General features: G+C 37.5%; 1 protein-coding gene across 4 annotated transcripts in view; it reads left to right on the forward strand.

The window, feature by feature from the left end:
- tbc1d4 (TBC1 domain family, member 4) overlaps nucleotides 1-20,974 on the forward strand; it is a 65,799-nt gene extending 44,825 nt beyond the window's left edge. For all 4 annotated transcript variants that reach the window (XM_088352508.1, XM_088352505.1, XM_088352506.1 and 1 more), the window contains 9 exons: nucleotides 958-1,143; nucleotides 3,754-3,915; nucleotides 6,561-6,719; nucleotides 6,795-6,895; nucleotides 7,607-7,750; nucleotides 8,718-8,877; nucleotides 9,912-10,081; nucleotides 13,380-13,556; nucleotides 17,182-20,974. In XM_088352508.1, coding sequence (XP_088208634.1) covers nucleotides 958-1,143; nucleotides 3,754-3,915; nucleotides 6,561-6,719; nucleotides 6,795-6,895; nucleotides 7,607-7,750; nucleotides 8,718-8,877; nucleotides 9,912-10,081; nucleotides 13,380-13,556; nucleotides 17,182-17,421 — 1,499 coding nt within the window. In that variant the 3' untranslated portion in view covers nucleotides 17,422-20,974. The remainder of the gene's footprint in view (nucleotides 1-957; nucleotides 1,144-3,753; nucleotides 3,916-6,560; nucleotides 6,720-6,794; nucleotides 6,896-7,606; nucleotides 7,751-8,717; nucleotides 8,878-9,911; nucleotides 10,082-13,379; nucleotides 13,557-17,181) is intronic.
- The last annotated feature ends 734 nt before the right edge of the window (nucleotides 20,975-21,708 follow it).

The raw sequence follows: 21,708 nt of genomic DNA on the forward strand, positions 1-21,708 counted from the left end.
TTAATGAAATATTATCAAGCATTTGACAGTCTCAGTTATATTAATGATGACGTTTCTTTGTTTAGCATTAACTGGAACTGTGAAAATAAAATCAGTTATCCTGTATTTTGGGTTTTAAATTAACAGCATTTTCCAAAATTGTAATAAAGCAAAAAGGAAAAAGCTGTGCAATATTACGAATAAATACAATTACAATTTTTTTACAAATTTTCATGTTTTTCCAAATTGTTGGCATTTTATTAGAATCTGACATCCTGTAGATTTGTTTACAACTGATGCAATTTTGTATTAGTGTCTCTGAGTCACAATTTTAACGACAAATTAAAATAATAATAATATTCAAATTTAAATTAGTTTAAGATATTATATAATAAAAATGTTACAATATACAAAAACGTTTAAGCAGCCATATATATATATATATATATATATATATATGTAGAAAATACAGTGATACCTTGTTTATCCGAGAGGCTGGGTTACAAAATGAACCGTTAATAGGCAAAATGAATAGAAACTTTTTTTTTTTTTTTTTTAAATCAAATATTATACAATAAATACTTTGAAACCGAAGAGCAAACCCTTATAACAGGCTCAAGCATTTGTTAGGCAATGAAAAGTACTGTAAGAGCTATCTATAATAAGCAAGGAGACTATTTTAGCCAATCAGAATACAGAACAAAATCCAAAATGCAAATCGGTGGAGTAGTAAAACTTTTATTGTAAAATAACCTTGAACTTCTTTAATAAATATGTAGGAATACATAATTGTCACATTTTGTTATTTTATAACAGTAATATATTCTTAAGCCAGTTGGACAGGCATCCAATGTAAAACTTGCTCGGCCATTCGTCATCGGCCACACAAATATCAATATTACCTGTCTTTGTTTCATTGATTTCCCATCATAAAGAACATAGTTTTCTTGATTTTTACCATTTTTTTTTCATTTATAGACCATTCTGACACCAGGGAACTGTTGCCCCTTTCCCCTCGTGGCTTGCACTCCAAAGCGGACCCTCTAAGCGCTGGAGCGGCTCGGCCTAAGAGGACGTCGGCGGACTATCGGACATTGTGGAAAACAGCCATCCGCCAGCAAATTTTGTTGCTACGCATGGAGAAGGAAAATCAGAGGCTGGAGGGTGAGTTGGGCCTGTTCTTTCTTATTGTTTGATCTCAAGCACTGTTGGAAAGACTGAGGATAATATTTTATTAGTCATATGAGAGTTCTTTACTACTCTGGGACTGTTGGTGGTAAAATCAACGGATCTGGGTCCAACTGTCGTTTTTGGGTGAATAAAATGTGGACCTACAAGAAACGGCTGAACTTGATTTGTATTCTTTTCACTTTAAATTGTGGCAGATGTGCTCAAAGCTATTTTTAAAACGGGTTTGTATACTTTTCTCAACTTTATATTTGCGGAAACAGGCTTTTAGCTTGTGATGTCATTTCTGTTTTTGTTAAAGTCAATATGTCACTCTATTAATAGAGTAAGTGTGTGGGTATGCCATGTTCACACATGTTAAACACAGTCTTGAATGCAAACATGTGAAGCAGTTCCAAAAGTGAATGTGTCACATTCTTGCTTTAGGACATCCCCACAGCAGTTGTCTCAGGGCATACAATAATTCCTTGTTTTTCCGCAGGGTAGAAAGTAGAAATGTTTTTTTTAATTTTTTTAAAAAATTTGTTTAGAATTACACATTTTTTGTATATTGAAACCAAAGAACAAACTCTTAAGAATTTGTTTAACAAACAAACATAATGTTAAGTTTAAACTTAAGTAGATACTCAAAATAAGGCGAGATGACATCAATGGATTTTGACCTTGCAAGGAAGACTGGAAGAAAAGTCATCAGATAAGAAAATACCATCCCTTCCTAAAACACTCCTCTGAACTCCCTCTTCTTTTTAATAAAATTTTACTGTCACAGTCTGCATTAGCCTGTAAGGGGCCTATTTTGCTAAAAGACCCCGCTTTCTTTACCTCTTAATGACTTCAGCCAGTAGAGACAGACTCAAATTATGGTTGACACATTGGTTACTCAATGGCATTCTGAATAAAACGATATATATTCAAATTAGACCCTAGTAATTCATTTTTACTCACCATTTTTACGCGTAGGTGTGCACAATCATTGATTGACTTCTGGAAAGAGAATTAAAACATTTAAAACTCTTTAACAATGTTTAAAAAATTGGCCAAAGTAAAATACAAATGCAAAGATTATAATGTTGAAAACTGATAGAGTCCAAAATGGCCACTTTTGGAAACGCCTAAACCCACCCTTGAAAAAATGTGTAAAATACAATGTCTAGTTTTTTAGATTGTGACGAAATTTAACAAGGTACCAGGTAAGGCTTCAAGCTATTATATCACCTGTTTTTAGCTTAGATGCCCATGCTACACTCATCTACAGGCATTCATTTGCAAAAAATAATTTAGGCGAGAATAAAAAACCTTCTATTTCTGTGTATTCTAACTTAGATTGCTAAATGTTATTAGCACTTGCAGTGATTATAGTTTGGGACAAACTTCAGAGTGTTACCTTTAAAAAGAGACCAAGAGCGTCCAATTTCAAATGGTTCAAGAACAGCATTCAATTTACTTTTACAGGAACGTTAGGGATTAAAGGAAACTGTAATGATGTATACTATAATTAGTATAATTGTACCAAAAAGACTAACTCACAAGAAAAAATACTCGTGTTTCTGATTTTCAAAATAAAAATAAAAACCACCAAATTAAATAATCTTGTTTTGGAAAGACTTAAATGCAAAATTATATATATTTTTTTAATCTCAAAACAAATATGTTCAAAAATAAAAATCACGACAATTCCCTCAATAAGTTGTTAAATTAGTCATCACTTTTGGAGATTGTTATTAAAAAAGAAGCTAACCCAGAGCAGCTAGAAAAACAAATGAAAGTTTTCATGTTTGTACAAACAAAATGTGATACTGTCTTTACTCCAGTGGAACAAATAAACACCTACTAACATTGTTTGAAAGAAATAAAGTATTAAAATAAATGAATGAAAACATAATAAAGTGTAAAATGTGTGGCTTTTAGCTGCTTACTTTGTGTTTTGTTCTGCGAAATGTTTTAACCACCAACATTTCTTTTTCCTTTTTGTTTTTACAACAATGCTGTGAATATTATGTCAATAGAAGGTAAGCAACATCAACGCCATACTTTTGGAGATAAGGACGGATAAATGTTTTTTTGGTTCATTATTGTTTTTTTGAGCTTTTTGGTTACCTTGCTTTCTGACATCTGGTATGCCAGTTTTCTTTTCGGCAATCTCGAGGCCTTATGCATTAAGGCAGGTGTAGTTTCTGTGGTTTTCATATTTATTTATTGTGGCTTTTCTCGTCAAAGGTTCCTCCATTGGTGATCCATATGTAAAAGTGTCGGGGTTAGCATCCATGTTTACACAGTGGAAATTCTATAGCTCAGGAAAGACACATTTGTTAGGATTTGTTCACTAAATATTTTCTTAAAAATGTTTTTGGGTGGACATTTTTCATAATTGTTATACATTATTACAATATTGAATTGTGTGAGAATGAAAAAAATCAAATTTATATCTATGAGTTATTAAATACTGACTTTAGAGGTTCCACTGTGTGCAGCTATTGGGCATTTGGTCATTGTCTGTGCTAATCATTTTCCATGGTGTTAAAATATCGGGTCAAAGAATATTTAGTGAAGCACACATGCTCTCATACTCTACTTATTTGCGCTTAGCGAGCCGTGATGAGCTGCACATCCGCAAGATGAAGCTGAGCTACCAGGAAGTGGGCCCCGAATCCCCAGAGGTGCAATCGCTCTGGGAGAAAAAGCTGACGGCGCCCGGACGAACCACGGTGCAACAGGACCAGAAGGATCTCTATCAGGCACTCTGCCAAGGTTAGGCATTAAATAAAAACTGTCCATGTCTTGACTATTCTGTCATTTGTTTCTGGGCTTAACTTCCATCCGTGCTTTGATTTTCATCAGAGCAGATGTAAGTGGTTGCAATGAGAAAGTGTCTTCTTTGCTTAGCGGGATGTGGGTCTGACTAGCATCTGCATAGCAGTGCAAGGAAATCCCCTTTTAACTTTGTCGGTTTGGGGGAAAAATCGGATAAGGCCCAGAATAAGACCTCGTGGGACACCATATGGGCTAATATAGGAAGTAATGTTAGCCAACCACTAAATAGAACAACAAGTGATGCCCTCTTGGATGCCATTACTTCTGCTCTTGCTCATCCTCGGTGTGATGCACAATATACTGAATAATCAGTATGGTCCACCTCTAACCCCGACCACCACCTCTTTGACTTGCTGGCCCCTGAAGGCACTTCAGGTCTGTCAAAACGAGGTTTAACAGGCCATTCAACAGTGCCATTACCACCATAAACGAATGCACAACACTGAAAAATATGGATGAGGATATTTAATTATTTTTCCCTATGTCCGTTTTAGGGCTCCATGGAAAGCAGCCCAAAACATTGCGTGCGCACAAGTCAATATATCCACGCCACCCCCAAAACAAACTGTTCTCTTAAGATTTGGAGCTGCCAAACCCTGGTCCGTCACAACCAGAGGTGGGTAGTAACGGAGTACATTTAACTGGAACTGTGAAAATAAAATCAGTTATCCTGTATTTTGGGTTTTAAATTAACAGCATTTTCCAAAATTGTACATTTACTCCGTTACTTTAACTTGAGTAAATTTGTGAAGAAAAAATTGTACTTTTACTCCGCTAATTGGGGAAACATTGAAGTCGTTACTGCGTTACTTAATAAATCCCCTCCGCGTAAGTATGCATCTGTCTGTCTCCGCCAAGGCGCATTTATTTTGACGCAGAACTTCGGCAAGCTCTACCACGTTTAACCAATCAAACGTTGCAGCCTTGTCACGTGACCATATTCAACTTCAGCATTGAAAATTTCGTTTACGAGTGAAACAGATGGAAAATGTCGCTTAGCAATACCGACTATGAAAACACAGAAGAGGAGGAGCACCCCTGGCTTCACATCAAAAGCATTTTCCCCTTAAAAGGTTGCAAAACACCAGCTACAATATGCAAGGTCTCCATTGTTTGAGATCATTGGCTAGCTTGCTGTTCTGCTTGCAGAGCCTGTTAAGTATCGGGGCTTCAAATGTTCCTCTTGGTGCTACATGTGCCTAATTTATTTGTTTGATTCATACTATTTTTATTTCACAGTTTATTAAAGAACTTGAATTTACATTCATTATTTTAATCTACTTTTAAATTAGATGTATTTTTGGTTGATTGGATGAACAATTGGATGATTTGATGGGTTGTTCAAAAAAATCAATCAATACGACAATGCTACAGTACTCAGTACTCATGTCATTTTTTTCACCAAGTACTTTTTCAATTTTACTCAAGTAAGTATTTGGATGTCTACTTTTATTTCTACTTGAGTAATACTATTCTGAAGTAAAATAACTTTTACTTGAGTAAAATGTTTGGTTCCTCTACCCACCTCTGGTCACACAAAGTTAAACCCTTAGGGCAGGGGTCACCAACTTTTTGGAAACTGAAAGCTACTTCTTGTTACTGAATGGCGCAAAGGGCTACCCATCCTGACATTTCTAAAGTAACAACTTATGTTATTACTATGTTGTCACTATGTTATTACCAGTTTGTAATTATTAGAAGTTAAGGCAACTACTAAAACATAATGTCAGTTAAAAATCTATTTTCCTAGAAAATTGCAATGACCTATCATTAGTGAGCTATTTTCAGAACATGTCAAGTGTTCTTAAGGTGCCAAGTTGTAGACCCTTGCATTATGGTATAAACTAACACAAAACGTTGGATCATCGTAATTAGAGGAATACTGTAAGGTTTAGATGGGCCCGCCTTGGGAAAAACCCGATCCCCTCTGTCATAACCCTTAAATAAATAACAAATAACAGGCCCTGCTGACCCATCCAATTAGTCTTCCCTCAGTGTCATACTGTCATGTATATTTGTTTTCCCTAAAGGAATCAATAAATTAAATCTAATTCAATCTAAGTGTATTGGTAGACCCAAAATTCTCATCTCATCTCATTAGCTGCACCGCTTATCCTCAGTAGGGTCGCAGGGGTGCTGGAGCCCATCCCAGCAATCAGTGGGCAGGGGACACCCTGAACTGGTTGCCAGCCAATTGCAGGGCACACGGGGACAGACAACTCACTCGCTCAGTCACACCTAGGGACAATTTGGACCGGCCAATTCACCTGGAATGCATGCCTTTGGAATGTGGGAGGAAACCAGAGTGCCCGGAGGAAACCCACGCAAGCACGGGGAGAACATACAAACTAAGGCCGGGAGCTGGATTTGAACCCACGCAGGAGGTTCCCACGACCTCAGAACTGTGCCGCACACGCGCTAACCACTGCGCCGCCGGGCTGTAGACCCAAAATTGATTGTAAATTATTTAAGGTTTAAGTGTTTTGTGAATTTCCCGACGGGATGGATAAAGTATCTATCGATCTATCTATCGATCAATCGATTGGCTGGAGTCAATGAGTGAAATCCTGTTTTATTTACAGGTGTTCCCAAAAGCCGTCGCGGTGAGGTGTGGTTGCTGCTCAGCCATCAGCATCGCTTGTGTCGTAGACATCCTCAGCGCCAGACAGCCGCCGACACGCCTTACAGGGACTTGCTGAAGCAGCTCACCGCGCAGCAGCACGCCATCCTAGTGGATTTAGGTAAGCCTGCACCTTCAACGGCACCTTGCATTGGAGACATACCTGTTTAGTACAAGATTGTTTGTTTCGTCTCAGGTCGGACCTTCCCTAACCTTGAGTACTTCTCGGCCCAGTTGGGTGCTGGACAACTCTCCCTGTACAACCTCCTCAAAGCTTACTCACTGCTAGACACTGAGGTGCGTTTACTACCTGATAGGATTTTGTCATTTATATATATATATATATATATATATATATATATATATATATATATATATATATATGGAGACCAAGAGGAAGGCAGCGATTGACGTGGATGGATGGTGTTATGAGTGCACTGCAGGAAAGAGGTCTAAATATAATGGAAGCTAGTGCTCTTGTTGGCGATAGAAAGGAGTGGAGAGGTGTTGGGAAAGGATAGTGGGATTGTGGACGCGTTCTTAAGGATGGGCTGGGCACCCGTATGATGCGGCAGGGGTAGACCAGTGAAAGCTGTCGGGCCCTGCTGTTGAACAAAAGAGTGTGGTGTCACCCTGACCCGAGTGACATGGCCACTTTCTGGTGTCCCGTTTCATCTGGAGGGACGAAAGCATGACCAACTTGGGTGCCGAGGTGCCTAACGTGTTTGGGTGTTTGGGCAATTGGGTTGGTCATGGTCACAAAAAATTTTGTGTATTTTTTTTTTTTTTTTTGTGATTTATTTCCGTTTATTTTCTTTGTTATTGTATGTGTGTGTCTTGCTCTCGGTCACCCCTCTTGAGGGATATGACCAAGGTAGATAGATGGATAGATAAACTTGCACTCGTCCAATATGGCTGCCATTACTCAGGTTGCCCAGAAGTAGGTCACGTGATAGGAACTATCAATATCAGGTAAACGAAATAAATGACGATTGTCTGTGCATGCAGGTGGGCTACTGTCAGGGTGTCAGCTTCGTGGCGGGTGTTTTGCTGCTGCACATGAGCGAGGAGCAAGCCTTCGACATGCTCAAATTTCTCATGTACGACCTCGACATCCGACGACGTTTCAAGCCTGACATGATCTCCCTGCAGGTGGGTGAATTGCAAATTTACCATAATCCCCCGTAATCCCCCTTCCAGGATGACCAGATTACAATTGATATAATAACAATTAATACACAGATATCATCAACAGGAAATATAGGTCATTTATTAGCTATAGAATAGAAGTGTGTTCTAAACTTAGATTTGAACAGTTCCACTGAGGTTGCAGATCGAATCTCAGGGGAAAGAGCATTCCACAACATCGGGATTCGCTCTCCAACCCGCGGTTCTCTTCTTGGCTCTTGCTATCACTAGTAGACCAGCATTTACCCTATATGATTTTATATGCATCCTTTTTCCCGTTTGCCCAAAAAAAGACAAAAGAAAACCTGCTGCTATTTTTTCTTGCTGCTATTTGTTAGTTGTGTTGTGCCTTATGCATTGCATGTTTGCACACGGGCAAGAGGAAGTGATTTTTTTCATTGGGCATATAACATGTTTTACAATGCAGTTGAATTGGAATTTCCATTGTAATTTCATTAACTACAACAGCTCCTTACTTAGTTTTCTCCCCTTGGACAAGTAGTAGCCCCGAAGTAGAGCATGCATGTGCTTCGCTATGAGGTTGCAAACATTTGCTCACCTTTCTGCGTGTGACCACTCCTTCAAACAGGCTGGTTAGCTAACCTCGTTTAAACATCAGCTGACAGTTTGTGGGCTTGTGAAAACATCAGCAGGTATGCTAATCTTTAACGCTCACCACAACTTCCTGTTTAATGCTTGGACACAAGTCACCTACGCAGGACAGTACAAGGCATTGACTTTTTCCCTGTGTGTTTATCATCAGAGTGACTTGTTCGAGTGGATTGTGGTGAGAGTGTGCTCAGTGCATGCCTCAGCAAGCCTTTCTTGCTTTGGATTGCTCAGCGGCCACAATAGAACGCATTGTTTCCTTTAATCTGTCCAAATCCGAATATTGTTTATTTTTCAGTGTTCTGTGATGTGTTTTGAGCAGATCCAGATGTACCAGCTCTCAAGACTGCTGCACGACTACCACCGGGATCTCTACAATCACCTGGAGGAGTACGAAATCTGCCCGAGTTTGTACGCCGCGCCGTGGTTTCTTACGCTCTTTGCCTCGCAGTTTCCCCTCGGCTTCGTTTCACGCATTTTCGGTAAGGATTTTTTTCCCCAGCTTCAACTTGTTTTTCATTTTTAATCCTTTGCTAAATACAAATATGGGTTATCTCAGCAAGGCAACTTTTGCATAAAATACTTTGTAGTTTCCCTTGTACTTGTTCTTGTTTAAGTAAATCGAGCTCCTACCCAGACTCAAACTCAGTTCTTAGGACATAAATATAACAATATGATATCAAAAGTGTTTACCTTTTGTGTAAGAATAAAAGAGAAACATATTTTCTTAAATTGGAAGATGATACTTTCGGCAAATCTTTAAAAAGGGAACTTCTGAATCACCAAAAATGGTATAAGCGGTTAGAGAGGCAATACCTTACTCTGGGATATCATCTAAACACCGGGCGCCAGACTGAAAAAGTGTATACAGACGCTCCCCTACTTACGACCATTCGACTTACGTAAAACGGTAGGTACGAAAAAAACATTTCGGGATGTGGAAAAATATCCCGACATTGCGGTAAGTTAGATTTTGTATCATGTGCACCTTTTTCCGAGTACAGGACGTTACTGTTGTGCTTCTTTCTGCTGCTAGCCATGTGTAACGCTGTGAGAGGTCACCCATTACTAACGTTTGCTAGCCAGCAAAATACCGCGGAAGTTGGTAAACTGGTAAATTAGTCAGAGTGCAATTGAAGTTTCCATTGTCACAGTATTTCTAACAGATAGTTATTTTTTACGTTTTTGTACGTTTTATTTTATATGCTTGTACTTGGAAGTCAGCTTTTACACCTGGCTGATTGGCAAATAAAGTGCAATGTAGCAACAACAGTTTTTCTTCCTTATAGAACTTTAATATGGGTTTTTAAAACTGTTTAACAATTATTTGTCCAAATAGGATTCATGGATTTGATATCAAAAGTAGTATCATGTCCAACAGATTTTAACTTTACCTAAGTCCTGAATTTTTAATATTCATGTTTAAAACTCTTATTAACACTAAATTTTACCATCTCCAAAGTTTGTACTTGTGGCTCACCTTAAATTGTATTTATTTTCTCTTTTTTTTGGTCAGACTTTGTATTTGCTCAAGGGTCCGAGGTAGTCTTCAAAGTAGCTCTCTGCCTGCTGGGCAGCCACCAGGGGGAGATAGTGGAGTGCGATAGCTTCGAGAGCATTGTGGACTACTTGAAGACCACGCTGCCCAGTCTCACTCAGGCTCAGATGGAGGAGACCATTGCCAAGGTGAGGACAGTTTCAACGCCACAATGTCAACTACATTTTTCTTGTATAACAGAGTAATATTATTGAATGCGCAGGTTGTGTTTAGGTCAAAAATAGATAGATACTTTATTCATCCCCGTAGGGAAATTCACCCTTCCAGCAGTATCCTTGTGTTGGAAAATAAAATAAATACACCTTATAGGATATTATACCTTATAGAATACACCTTATAATAATAGAATACATTTATGCTTAATTTCAAAAATATGACGTCTTTTGATATCTATTCCATGGTCAAACTGCTGCCCTCATTCATCAATTGTAAATAGATATTAAGTGCAGTAAAGCGCAAAACCAACAAAATGGCATTCGTTTTATCTCGGCAAAGGGGATTGTCACAGATACATACCTGTCAACCTCCACGGCTCCATGCCCTAACAAAATGTTGTATTTTCCCTTACAAAATACAAAATAATCTTACACCATATTTTTTTCAAACGTGTTTATTTATGTAGTTTAACATTTATATTGTACATGTGTTTCGTTGTATCATATATATTGTTAATTAATATTTTGTTGTGAGAAACTGAGTTGCTCGATATGAATGAGGTTTATTATGAAAAAGGTTCAAAAATTAAGTAGCTTGGACATTCACCGTAGAAGGAAAAAAATACATGCAAATATAATTAAGTAGAATAATAAATTTTCTTATTCATATTATTAATTCATTTTCTGCATTAAATTATTGTTGGTAATATACTGGTTAAAGGGATAACCACGAACATGTCTTTTTTCATTTTTCCTTTCATACTTCCTTTTTTTCTTAACTTCTTTATACAACATAATAATTCGTGATATAATGCATCAAAGCAAGTGAGCCGTTTGAGAGCCGGCTCTCTTTAATGAGTTGAGACGAAAAAGCCGGTTCTCTAAAAAGAGACAAACTTCCTTTCAATACATCACTACCACATGAAATCCGAGGCTGCAGACACATGCGCACAGTAGCATCAAACCGCTCGCTTCGTTTGCAACGGAAAAAAACGATACGAGATAGCGGAGAACTCGTTTGACTTGATTGATTTGCCGTTTCGTGATAGTCTGTGTATACCGGGTGGTACCCATAATTGACATTTTTGCGTTTTTCCGTACAGATTTTCTTGTACGTCGTACACGTCTTAAAATGCATAATAAATGTACTTTGTACGGCAAAAACTTACAGGTTGACAGGTATTCAGATATATATTGTTTTGCTTTATCGTGGATGAATGATGGGGTGGGCACAGATGCCACTATCAATATCAAGTTGATAATTGCTTTTATTTCAACATGTATTTAAATTGTGGCTGTAATTAATAACTAAGGTGCATTCTGTTGGGATGTTATTTTCTTTTCTTTTTATGTCAGCATGTACATGTAAATGGTCGCCGTTTATATAGCGCTTTTTAAGTCAATGAAGACCTCCCGAAGCGCTTTGCAATGTGCTTCACACTTACCCATTCGCACACCAATAGAGGTGTCAGCCATGGAAGGCAACTTCCTGCTTATCGGGGTCATTAGGGATTCAGTGTCTTGCCAAAAGACACTTCGACATATAACACGGAGGAGCTGGGAATCAAACCTGCGACCTTGAATGAATGAATGAATGAAAACTTTATTTCGAACATAAAAATAAAAACAGGACAAAAACAATGAGTCAACAACGAAATAATGTCACACAACATGTTCGAAAAGGGTAGTCAGAAGCAGATGCTTATTTTTCCTACCCCTTTATCTTCCCTATTAAATACATTTTATAGATAGCTCCTCTTGTGTCCAATACAACAAAATCTCATGGATATACTTATTACATAGGTCAGATATCAATAATTATAATAGTTACAATAATCACATATTTTATACACTAATCTTCGCAATACCCATCCCTCAACGTCATAATGCGCATAATGTCACTGCGGCACCAGTGATAATATCAATAAAAATAAACACAATACTTATAACAGTTCTGATGTGATAATAGCACAATAACAACAAGTTAGCCATAGTTTGAAGTGCAGTATTTCCAGTCTCCGTCATATCCCATTTTCTTCATCTCTGTATTTCGCCAGTAATGCTTTTTTGTATTTAAATTTGAACACATGGATATTTGGACATTGTTTGATTTCATTTTGCAAATTATTCCAAAGTCTGACTCCACACACAGACACACACATACTTCTCCTGGTGGTTCTCACCTTTGGGATTTTGAATTCACCACAGCCCCTCAAGTTATAATTTCCCTCTTTCCGAGTGAATAATCTTTGTATGTTTTCTGGCACTATGTTTTTGTTGACCTTAAATAACAGTTGTGAAGTGAAAATTTTTATTAAATCATCCAATTTCAATAAATTGGACTGCATGAATAAAATATTGGTATGATCCCGATATCCTACCCTGTGTATGGTTCTTATTGCACGTTTTTGAAGGATAAAAAGGGGCTGTAGTGTTGACCTTGATCCCAAGACGAGCGCTTTACCCCCCGTGTATGTCAAACGTACATATTTTTTAAAATAAATGCAAACCAAATGCTCTCTACGGCTTATAGAGGGCAATGTTGAATTCGTTTAGCGCTCTGAGTAGGTTCAGGTGTAAAACTGCATTCACTCAACTGTTAAAATGAAGCACACTCAATCTCACATTTAAAGTCAAGTCATGTTTTGCATAGCCCTTATATTTTTTTTAAATGATATTTTTTTAATTTTTGTGCTCAATCTTTTACTACACCTTTTACAGTATGGGTCTGCAGGATTTGAGGAAAGTGAAAAAATAACACCGCAAGAAATCAGGGATACCAAACTCTCCTAATCTTGCGTTGTTTACTGCACTAATTTATTGCAAAGTACAAAATATGCATTTTTCTATGAAAACTGAACTGAAAAATCAAGCAGATCTGATCAAAGCCACTACTGCCATCTAATGCTGGTTTATCATACTGAAATCATTCCCAGAGGCTTAATACTTATTGATAATCAGCGCCAAACACATTATCGTATTTTTAAACTAAATACTCAAGGACACTGCTTCTGAAAATGTATTTATACGTTATGGCACTGAATGGGTTAAGAATGCTTGTAAAATTGCCATCAGAGATTTGATGAAAATTTATATTATCGCCGTTTTTGACATTCTAGAGAGTGGTGCAAAAAAATGCAAATGATTTCTTTGCCAAGGGTAATGTCGTCTTTATAGGTCCAGCTCCCATTCACCTGTTCCCTCCTCAAATAAAGAGGTGTGTTCTTTATGAAGGATCAATGAAATAAATCGTTCACGCAATATCCCCCAGGTGGCTGAGATGGACATCTCTAAGCAACTGCACACTTACGAGGTGGAGTACCACGTGCTGCAGGACGAAGCGTCTGAAGGGGGCGTCGCAACGGATGACCCTGAGCGCCTGGACAAGCTGGAGAAGACCAACGCGCAGCTCAAGAAGCAAAACATGGAGCTGCTGGAGAAACTTCAGGTAAACTGCACTCTCAAGTAGGGCTGCAACAACAAATCGATAAAATCAATTTACATCTCTTATTAAAAGCATTGGCAACTAATTTCATCATCCCTTTATTGTGTCGTGTGATTTATGAGCCACTAAGCACGGCAAATCAATGCAATCAATTTTTGTTTTAAAGTATTGGGTTGTAGTACAACTTTGATCCGGCAGAGGGCGCCTCAATGACGTTAAAAAATAGATCTTTCTTTTTTTTTTCCTAAATGATTTTTTATTTAACATTGCGCGTCATTTCAAACAAAATTGTCATGAAAGAGTCAAACACTACAAGGTTAACAATTTTAAGGAAAGAGCTGTAGAAATGCAGAGAAAAAAATAATATAATGAATAATGTATAAAGAAAAATAATAATGATGACAAGTTTAACTCAACCCAAGTGGCAGATTCTTACACAGGTTATATATCATCTGCACATTTGGAATATTTATTATACTAAAATATCATACTAAATTCTTTGAAAAATCATTTTACATTTTTGATATTTTTGGGGGGGATAAAAAAATGTTGCAACACATTAAAATAAATGCTATTTCTTTATTATTGTTTTGTATGATAAATCCAAATGGAATATAATCTTTGGATAAGGTAGTAGAAAAAAAGTATCTCACATATTTCCAGATCTATAGGATACATTTGTAAATATTTTTGTTTATTGTTTAATTATATGACAAAAAAGTTTTTTACTGGTTTTATATTATTGAATATTCTGTTCTTTTGTACACTATTTGTTTTTCGGTTCACATTTTTTCAACTTCAATATTTGAATAGAGGAATTGAAAAAACAATCGACTGATTCACTCATTGTTAAAACACTCTTTTGTTGCAGCCATACTCTCAAGTCTTTTCCTTTGTTTCTGTGGCCTGCCTCTTGTAATGCTTCATACTTCCAGGAGATGGCAGTGTCACAAAAACAAAGGAAAGTAGTTGAGCAAAGCACTACTGGTCCCAGATAGAGACGTTTTCGAATCTCTTATGTCACTTACTCTCATTTTCCTGTCAGGCTGTAGGTTCAACTCCCACTAAAACTGCACTTGTTGACTACTTGTCAATTATTAATGAAACAACATAGTTTACTTTTCCTTTAACCTAGGGTATATTTGCTACAAGAGTATGAGTATGGATGTTAAGAGAGGACTGTAAGAGAGTGTGATTGTGCCGACTGTGTTTTATTGTGCAGAGACTTGGAGCCTGAATGCAGATTTAAGAAGAAAATTGAATGTTTTTGAGATGAAGTGTTTGAGGAGTATGTTAGGAGTGACAAGATTGGATAGATAGAGAAATTAAATTGTGAGAAACAGAACTGGAGTAGTAGTGGAACTGAGCCAGCGTGTGGATAAGAGAGTACTCGGTTGGTTTGGAGAAGATGAATGAGGAGCGAATGTTGATGAGGATCTACAGAGCAGAAGTAAATGGAAGGAGACAAAGAGGAAGGCCGTGATTGACGTGGATGGATGGTGTTATGAGTGCACTGTGGAAAAGAGGTCTAAAGATAGTGGAAGCTAGAAATCTTGTTGGTGATAGGAATGAGTGGAGAGGTGTTGTGAAAGGATGGTGGGATGTTTGGATGTGTTCTAAGGGATGGGCAGGGCACCTGTATGATGCAGCAGGGGTAAACCAGTGAAAGCTGTCGGGCCCTGCTGTTGAACAGAAGAGTTTGTTGCGTCACCCTGACCCAAGTGACATGGACGCTTCTAGTGTCAAGTTTCATCTGGAGGAACAAAAGCACGACCAACTTGGGTGACAGGGTTCTTAACTTGTTTGGGCATTTGGGTTGGCCATGGTCAATTTTTTTGTGTTTTTTATTTTTTGGGAAATGTGTTTTCCCTTTTTCTTTTCTTTTTTTTGGTTATGTGTTTGTCTTGCTGTCTGTCGGTCAACCCTCTCAAGGGATATGGCCAAGGTGAATAGGTAGATAGATAGAATATTTGCTAGGGTGTTATTGATACAATATGTTGGTTTCAACTCGAGCTAAGATCTTGGGCCGGGGCCCGAACTTAGGGTTCTGGCTTAAAATGTCAATCACTAAGTCGGGCCAGTCAGCTTTCTAGCTCGCCGATTTTTAAATTTTTTTCTGTTTCGTAGAAAATTGACACAATCTTACTTTTACTCAAATAATTATTTAGATAAAGAACATGCTTACCAAACTATCAGTTTAACTCCAAATCACTAAATCCAAATACGATTTCCTCCTTAGTGTTGGAGTAAAAGACAAGACTTCCACCTCCGTCTCGTCAGACATCATTTCTGCTTTTTGGCCAAATCTTTCAGTATTTGCAGCCTGTAATCAGCAGAATTTTTATTTCTTTACAGTGCAATTTTGTTCAGTTTCACTTTCGTTCGCTGTATGTCGCCAAGATGCTCACTTTGTCGCCAAACTGTTTATTTAGGCACTGCGCTAATGTACGCACGGCCGGTGTAAAGCTTTGTGTTTACTTTGGAGGAAAAACTAAATCTTCAGGTTTATTTTGGGCTCGTTTATCAAATTAAGTTAATCCATCGGGTTTGGGCGGGTTCGGTTTTATTTACTCGGGACTCGGGTCGGGTTGGGCTGATTTTTTTTCAAGCCCGATCTTACCTCTAGTTTCTACCTTATTTTTAATTTTAGGAGTAGCACAGTGCCGTTGTGGTTACATCTGCCACACATTCAAAAACTCCCACGACAGTTTTCCCATTTATTGTCAATGTTTGTATTTCATAATTCTTCTATCTTTTGGTACATAAATAACAGATTTGACACAAATCTGGTACTGGTAAGTAACAGATAAAATCGGAGGATGTCAGTGTTAAGAGTGACAAGTATGGTACCCAGAGTTCGTACGAGTGCTTGAAATATTTTAAGATTCTTGAATTTTTATGTTGTTTTTTCAAGTTTTGAAAAGTTTCAGAATTTTGGATCAAGTGCTTGCAAATGCTTTAAATTGTTGTCAAGTTTCTCAGCAAGTATGCCTAAGAGTGACATCGTCACTGCTCTCTGGTGCCAGGGTTACGCAGCAATTATAAACAATTATTATGGGTCATGCAAAAAAATTAGGATTACATTTCCCCAGTGGTAAATTGTAATGGGAAGAACTTCCTGCAATTGAAAGTCTAAGCTACATATTACTGTCACTTTTACCCAACACATAGAGTATATGATTTGTCTCAAAAACAAGTATATATGCGATTTTACTCAAGATATAAAATGTATATGTTTTAAAGATGAAAAATATAGATATATTTGTGGCTCTGAAAAATACATGATTCACACTGTGTAGTTTTTTTGAGGGGTACTGGAGAAATTCTAAAACTGGCTTTGAAAGTCCAAAAAAATTCATGAATTTGGCCATGAAAATGGTATACCAACCCTGCACAAACAACTTGCTCCTGTGATAGCATTTGCTGTGTGCTTTCTGCTGCAGAACAAAATGCACGATACGTTTATCTAATGATGATTAAAACAATTCAAATTCTGCGAAGAATCGAAAAGTAAACTGATACAGCAAGGGATTACTTTAAATAGTTCCTGAGTAGAAGTCGCCTGTGGCAAAAAGGCAATTGACCAATTAATATATCGAACCTTCTATTTCTGTGTGATTTTAACCAGGCTGCCCGGCAGAAGATACAAACGTTGGAGGCCAATGTGGAGAACTTGCTGTCCCGCGAGAGCAAAATGAAACACGTGATCCGCACGCTGGAGCAGGAAAGGTCGGCCCACCACAAAACCATCGAGCGCATGCGCTCGTGCCTCCCGTCCGACGCGTTGGCCGACTTGGAGATGACCCAAATCAAGTCCGCAACGCCGCAAACCGACATCAAGCCCAAAGCCGGCCCAAAAAAGCCCTGACGTAGTAAACGGACAGGTCGCCGGAATCCAGTTTTAGTGCAAACATTGGTCCGATTATCAGGGCAGTACGACAGAACCTCTACTGCAGGGGTGTCAAGCACTTGGCCCGCGGCCTCAATCAGGCCCGCCAAGAGTTGTAATCCTGCGATACAACACCGAGAGAAGCGCAAGAAAAAAAAATGATCTGCAGTTTTTATTTTGTACCTTAGATGTACTCACAAAGCAACTGTATCTGTATTCTTTCTGTCTTTTTATTCTTTCATTTTCTCTCTCCTTTTTATCTTTTTTCCTTCTATATCTCTGTCTCACTATTTCTTTCTCTTTTCCTCTCTCACTATTTTTCTCTTGTCTCTATCCCCCTTTCTCATTTATTTTTTCTCTATTTCTCTCTCTTTTTTTGTCTCTCTCCTCACTCTCTTCCCTCTCATTTTCTCTAATTTGTCTCCTGTTGTTTCTTATTCTCTCTTTCTCTATTTACTTTTTATCACTCCCTTTCTTTTATTATATTTCTTTCTCTCTTTTCTTTATCGTTCTTTATCTTTATATTATTTGTTTTCTCTTTATCTCTCCCTCCTTTTCTCTCATTCAAGATCTTTCTTTCTCTTTAATCTACTATTCTGGCCCCGCAAGCGTGCCTTTTCTACCATATGGCTCCGGTGCCAAAATGAGTTTGACACCCCTGATCTACTGTCTGTGCCTACAGGAATATGCGGTAAAAGAAAAGTTTTTGAGTCACAATTCATGTTTCATTTTGCTTCCATTATTATTTACTTTTTAGCTTCTATCTTTTCTGCAGCCCCCAAAGGGTGATTAGAGAAAAAAGGCCACCTGATACAATGATGTATTATTATGCATATTTCTTAAGTGGGGACTTGTGAACTGGTTAAAAAACAACAAGTTTTTAAGAAATGCAAATTTGTGACTTAATAATTGACTTTTGAATTTACCAAATTAGAAAAATGTGGCTTACATTTGTGTGTTTGGCCACTTTAATGTCACAAATAATAAAAAACCACATTTAATATATGATGTATATTAGATATGAAGAAATCTGCCATTTTGTTAAGTCGCGCATTTTTTAGTTTATTTCTTGTACAATTTCAGGTCTTTTTTTTTTTCCTTGCACAATTACACAATTTGGTTACTCCTCATGTTACAATTTTTCTTGTACATTTTTAGTTTTTGTTTCACGGATTTGAAACTATTTAATATCATGAATCTGCAAGTATATTTCTCATAATTTTGTGAGTTTCCCCTCCAAATTTGCCACTTTATGAAGACATGAATTTGCAAGATTTTGTCTCCAAAAATTATATAGTGTTTTGCATCAAGGTATAATCCCTTCACTTTCCCCTTCACCTACCCACTTGTTTAATGATGTCAAGAGAACAAATCCTCCCTCGGAATTAGGGAAGTACTTCCTGCATTTTTTATAATGTAACAGTTGTTTATTCTTCTTTTAATTTCACTCACTTCAGAACAGTAACATTGGAACTGGTCAACACAATGAACTGTCGTGTTTAATAAGTATGTCGCCATATAAGCATTGTGCTTTACTCATTTTTATTCTTCCACGCCTTTAGGAGACCACAACTTATGTGCCTCTATGCTTTTCCTTGTCTCGCATCGCGCTCCCTAGTAATTTACGTTTCATAACGCAACATACATAAGCACGTAATTGGGTCATTCCCTCCCACGATTATTTCCAGCTGGTCAGTGATGCTTAGGGGGCGTGGCTTGGTTGAAGCTGAGGCTCTCCTGAGCAGACTTTGTGAGACGGGGCTTGTGTCCCTTACTCTCACCTTACTCCACACTTTGTAGAGGATTGGATTTGTTTCACCCCCAACCTGAACAAATTTTTGCTAAAGAAAGCGATGAAAATTTAAGGGAGGGGGGAATAATCGGATTGAGCTGAATTAATACAAATGAAAATTAGTTTCGCGCTATTTAGTGGTGTTTTTTGTTGCAAATTTAACAACAATTTTGCGAGTTTGTTTCTGCTAAATTTGTAAAGTCTTCATCCCAAATGTGCCCTCATGAAATTTTGCCACTTTGTAATGTCACACATTTGTTTTTTTTTTGTTTTTTTTTACCTGACCCCTAAAACAAATTGTATAAATTGTATTGCCTTTATACACTACATAAACAATGAATCTATGTTTAGCGTGGTGTAAAATCAAAGAGCACAACACCCTTGCTTTTATTAAACTAGGAGCTTTTGTTGCTCTCCTTGAATGTATTTCTCGTCCAAATAGATTCTTTATATTTGCGTTTCCAGAAAAAACGACTTCTCCCCGTTAGGAGGAAGTGTCACTTTCAAAAGTTCAGACAGGACGTAAAATTGTCTGCCTTGTTGGTTTCCTGCGCGAATGACCGCAGTGCAGCCCCGGCAACAGAACTCGATCAAATAAACCCAAAATTTGAGGTGCTACTAAACATCCTATTGCTGCTTTTGTCCCTAGCGAAGGATACGAGAGTAACCACTGCATTGGCACAAAAAAAAATATTCTTGCAGTTTAACTCATTCAATGCCATAACGTATAAATATATTTTCATAGGCATTCTCCCTGACTGCCAATTTTTTTTTTGTCTTATTGGAAAAATAATATTATGAAGGAGTCTGGCTCTACCCATCAGTAAGTCTCTGGGAATTATTTTTGTTTGATAAATCACCAAATGTTAGGAGTGGCTTCGATCAGATCTATGTCCACACATTAAGGAAGCCCAACATCCTAGTGTTTCTTCCATTTTCCCGCAGTAGAGTGTGTAAGTGTTTCTATATGGTGATAGTCGTGAGACAATGATAAATAATTATAAGCAGTTAATGCTTCAACATAGCTTTTTTCTTCCTTAATAAGATGATGGAGTCCCATTGTCTAGACAAAGAGGGATGATATTTTGTGCACGTCGCAGGAACGCGATAGCAATGGTGACCAAAATCATGCGATCGCGTCGCCGGAAACATCGGGTTCTGAAATGTTCTTGCAAAGTTCATGTATCGTTCATGCATACGTTCAGTGTTCTTGCAAAAAAATTGTGTTTTGCAAGCAGAAAAGATTTTCTTGGAAACAAGTATTTTCAAGAAAGTAATCAATGTTTAGCTGTTGTTTTCTAAACAAAAGCTCGAAACGTACTTTTTTCTAATGAAAGATGATGGTTCAAGCTTTCTTTTGTCCTAAACCTAAAGAGCTACAGCACACAACTATGTTTAGGCCTTAAGAAATCAGTCAAAATGGCAAAATTTGCAATTGAATGAGTTAAACAAATAAGTAACAATTGATGCTTCGATGCTAAATTTTCCCACAGTGATACTATGCAGTATGTACATTTTTTTTTTTTTTAAATATTTTGCTTCAGGTTTCCATGTAATGTTATTGTATTATGTTAATGTCGGTAAACGAAAGTTTCCTTTTCACACAAGCTGCATTGAAGCAGTTTCAAGTGCTTCTTCTCAGCTGTCAAGCGAATTTTTCAGGTTTCAAGTGTTTGACTCACCTGTTCCGGTCATGACTGAGAAAAGGATTGTTGAAATAAAAGCACATTTGATACTGTCCGTCAGCAGCCTGGTCCTTGTACAATTTTTCTTTGCATTCTCAATTTTAAGTGCTTCAAATAAGTGTTATATTTACTTGGCTTTTTCATTGATATTCAGTAGCACTTTGCCTTGTTTTTGTTATGCTCAACTCCAGCATCACGCATTTGTCTCTGTGTTACACGTTACGGGTTCACGCAAATTGTAAATGAAACCAAAATGTTTTGATTGTTTTTTGGGGAGAAATAAAAAAAGAATATTTTGGATTTTCTGTGTCATTTTGACGTGGAATACAAACATGTTCCAATGGTCACATTTGAAAAAGAAAATTGTCCCTTTTGTTTCAAAGCAGTCATTTTAACAAAAATATGTGCCAACATAGTCCTTTCTATACATTAGATAAATACTTTCAATTAATGTGAAAGACAACATTTAACAAGATACTGTAATATTTGACCTCTGCATTGCGTAGTACACCCAAAAACTAGTGCTACAAAGCACAAGGAAGAATACAAACTACAGAGACTCGAAATCAGAACTGCGTATTTTTTCTTATTTTGTTACCCAGCCTTTCACAAGGTTTTTGGGGGTACCCTTAGCAGCAAGATGAAGGACAATCATGTCAGCTCCCTCTAGATCAGTGGCTTATTTCTTTAATTGAAAAAATATCTAGCAGAACATTACCAGTCGGTGCCATTGCATTTTCTGTTAAAGCAAATCCAAATGAAGGATCGCTTTCGGTAGGCTGCACTGGC

This window comes from Urocampus carinirostris, chromosome 14 (assembly GCF_059441175.1).
Source record: "Urocampus carinirostris isolate Australia breed hairy pipefish chromosome 14, RoL_Ucar_1.0, whole genome shotgun sequence".
Lineage (NCBI taxonomy): Eukaryota > Metazoa > Chordata > Actinopteri > Syngnathiformes > Syngnathidae > Urocampus > Urocampus carinirostris.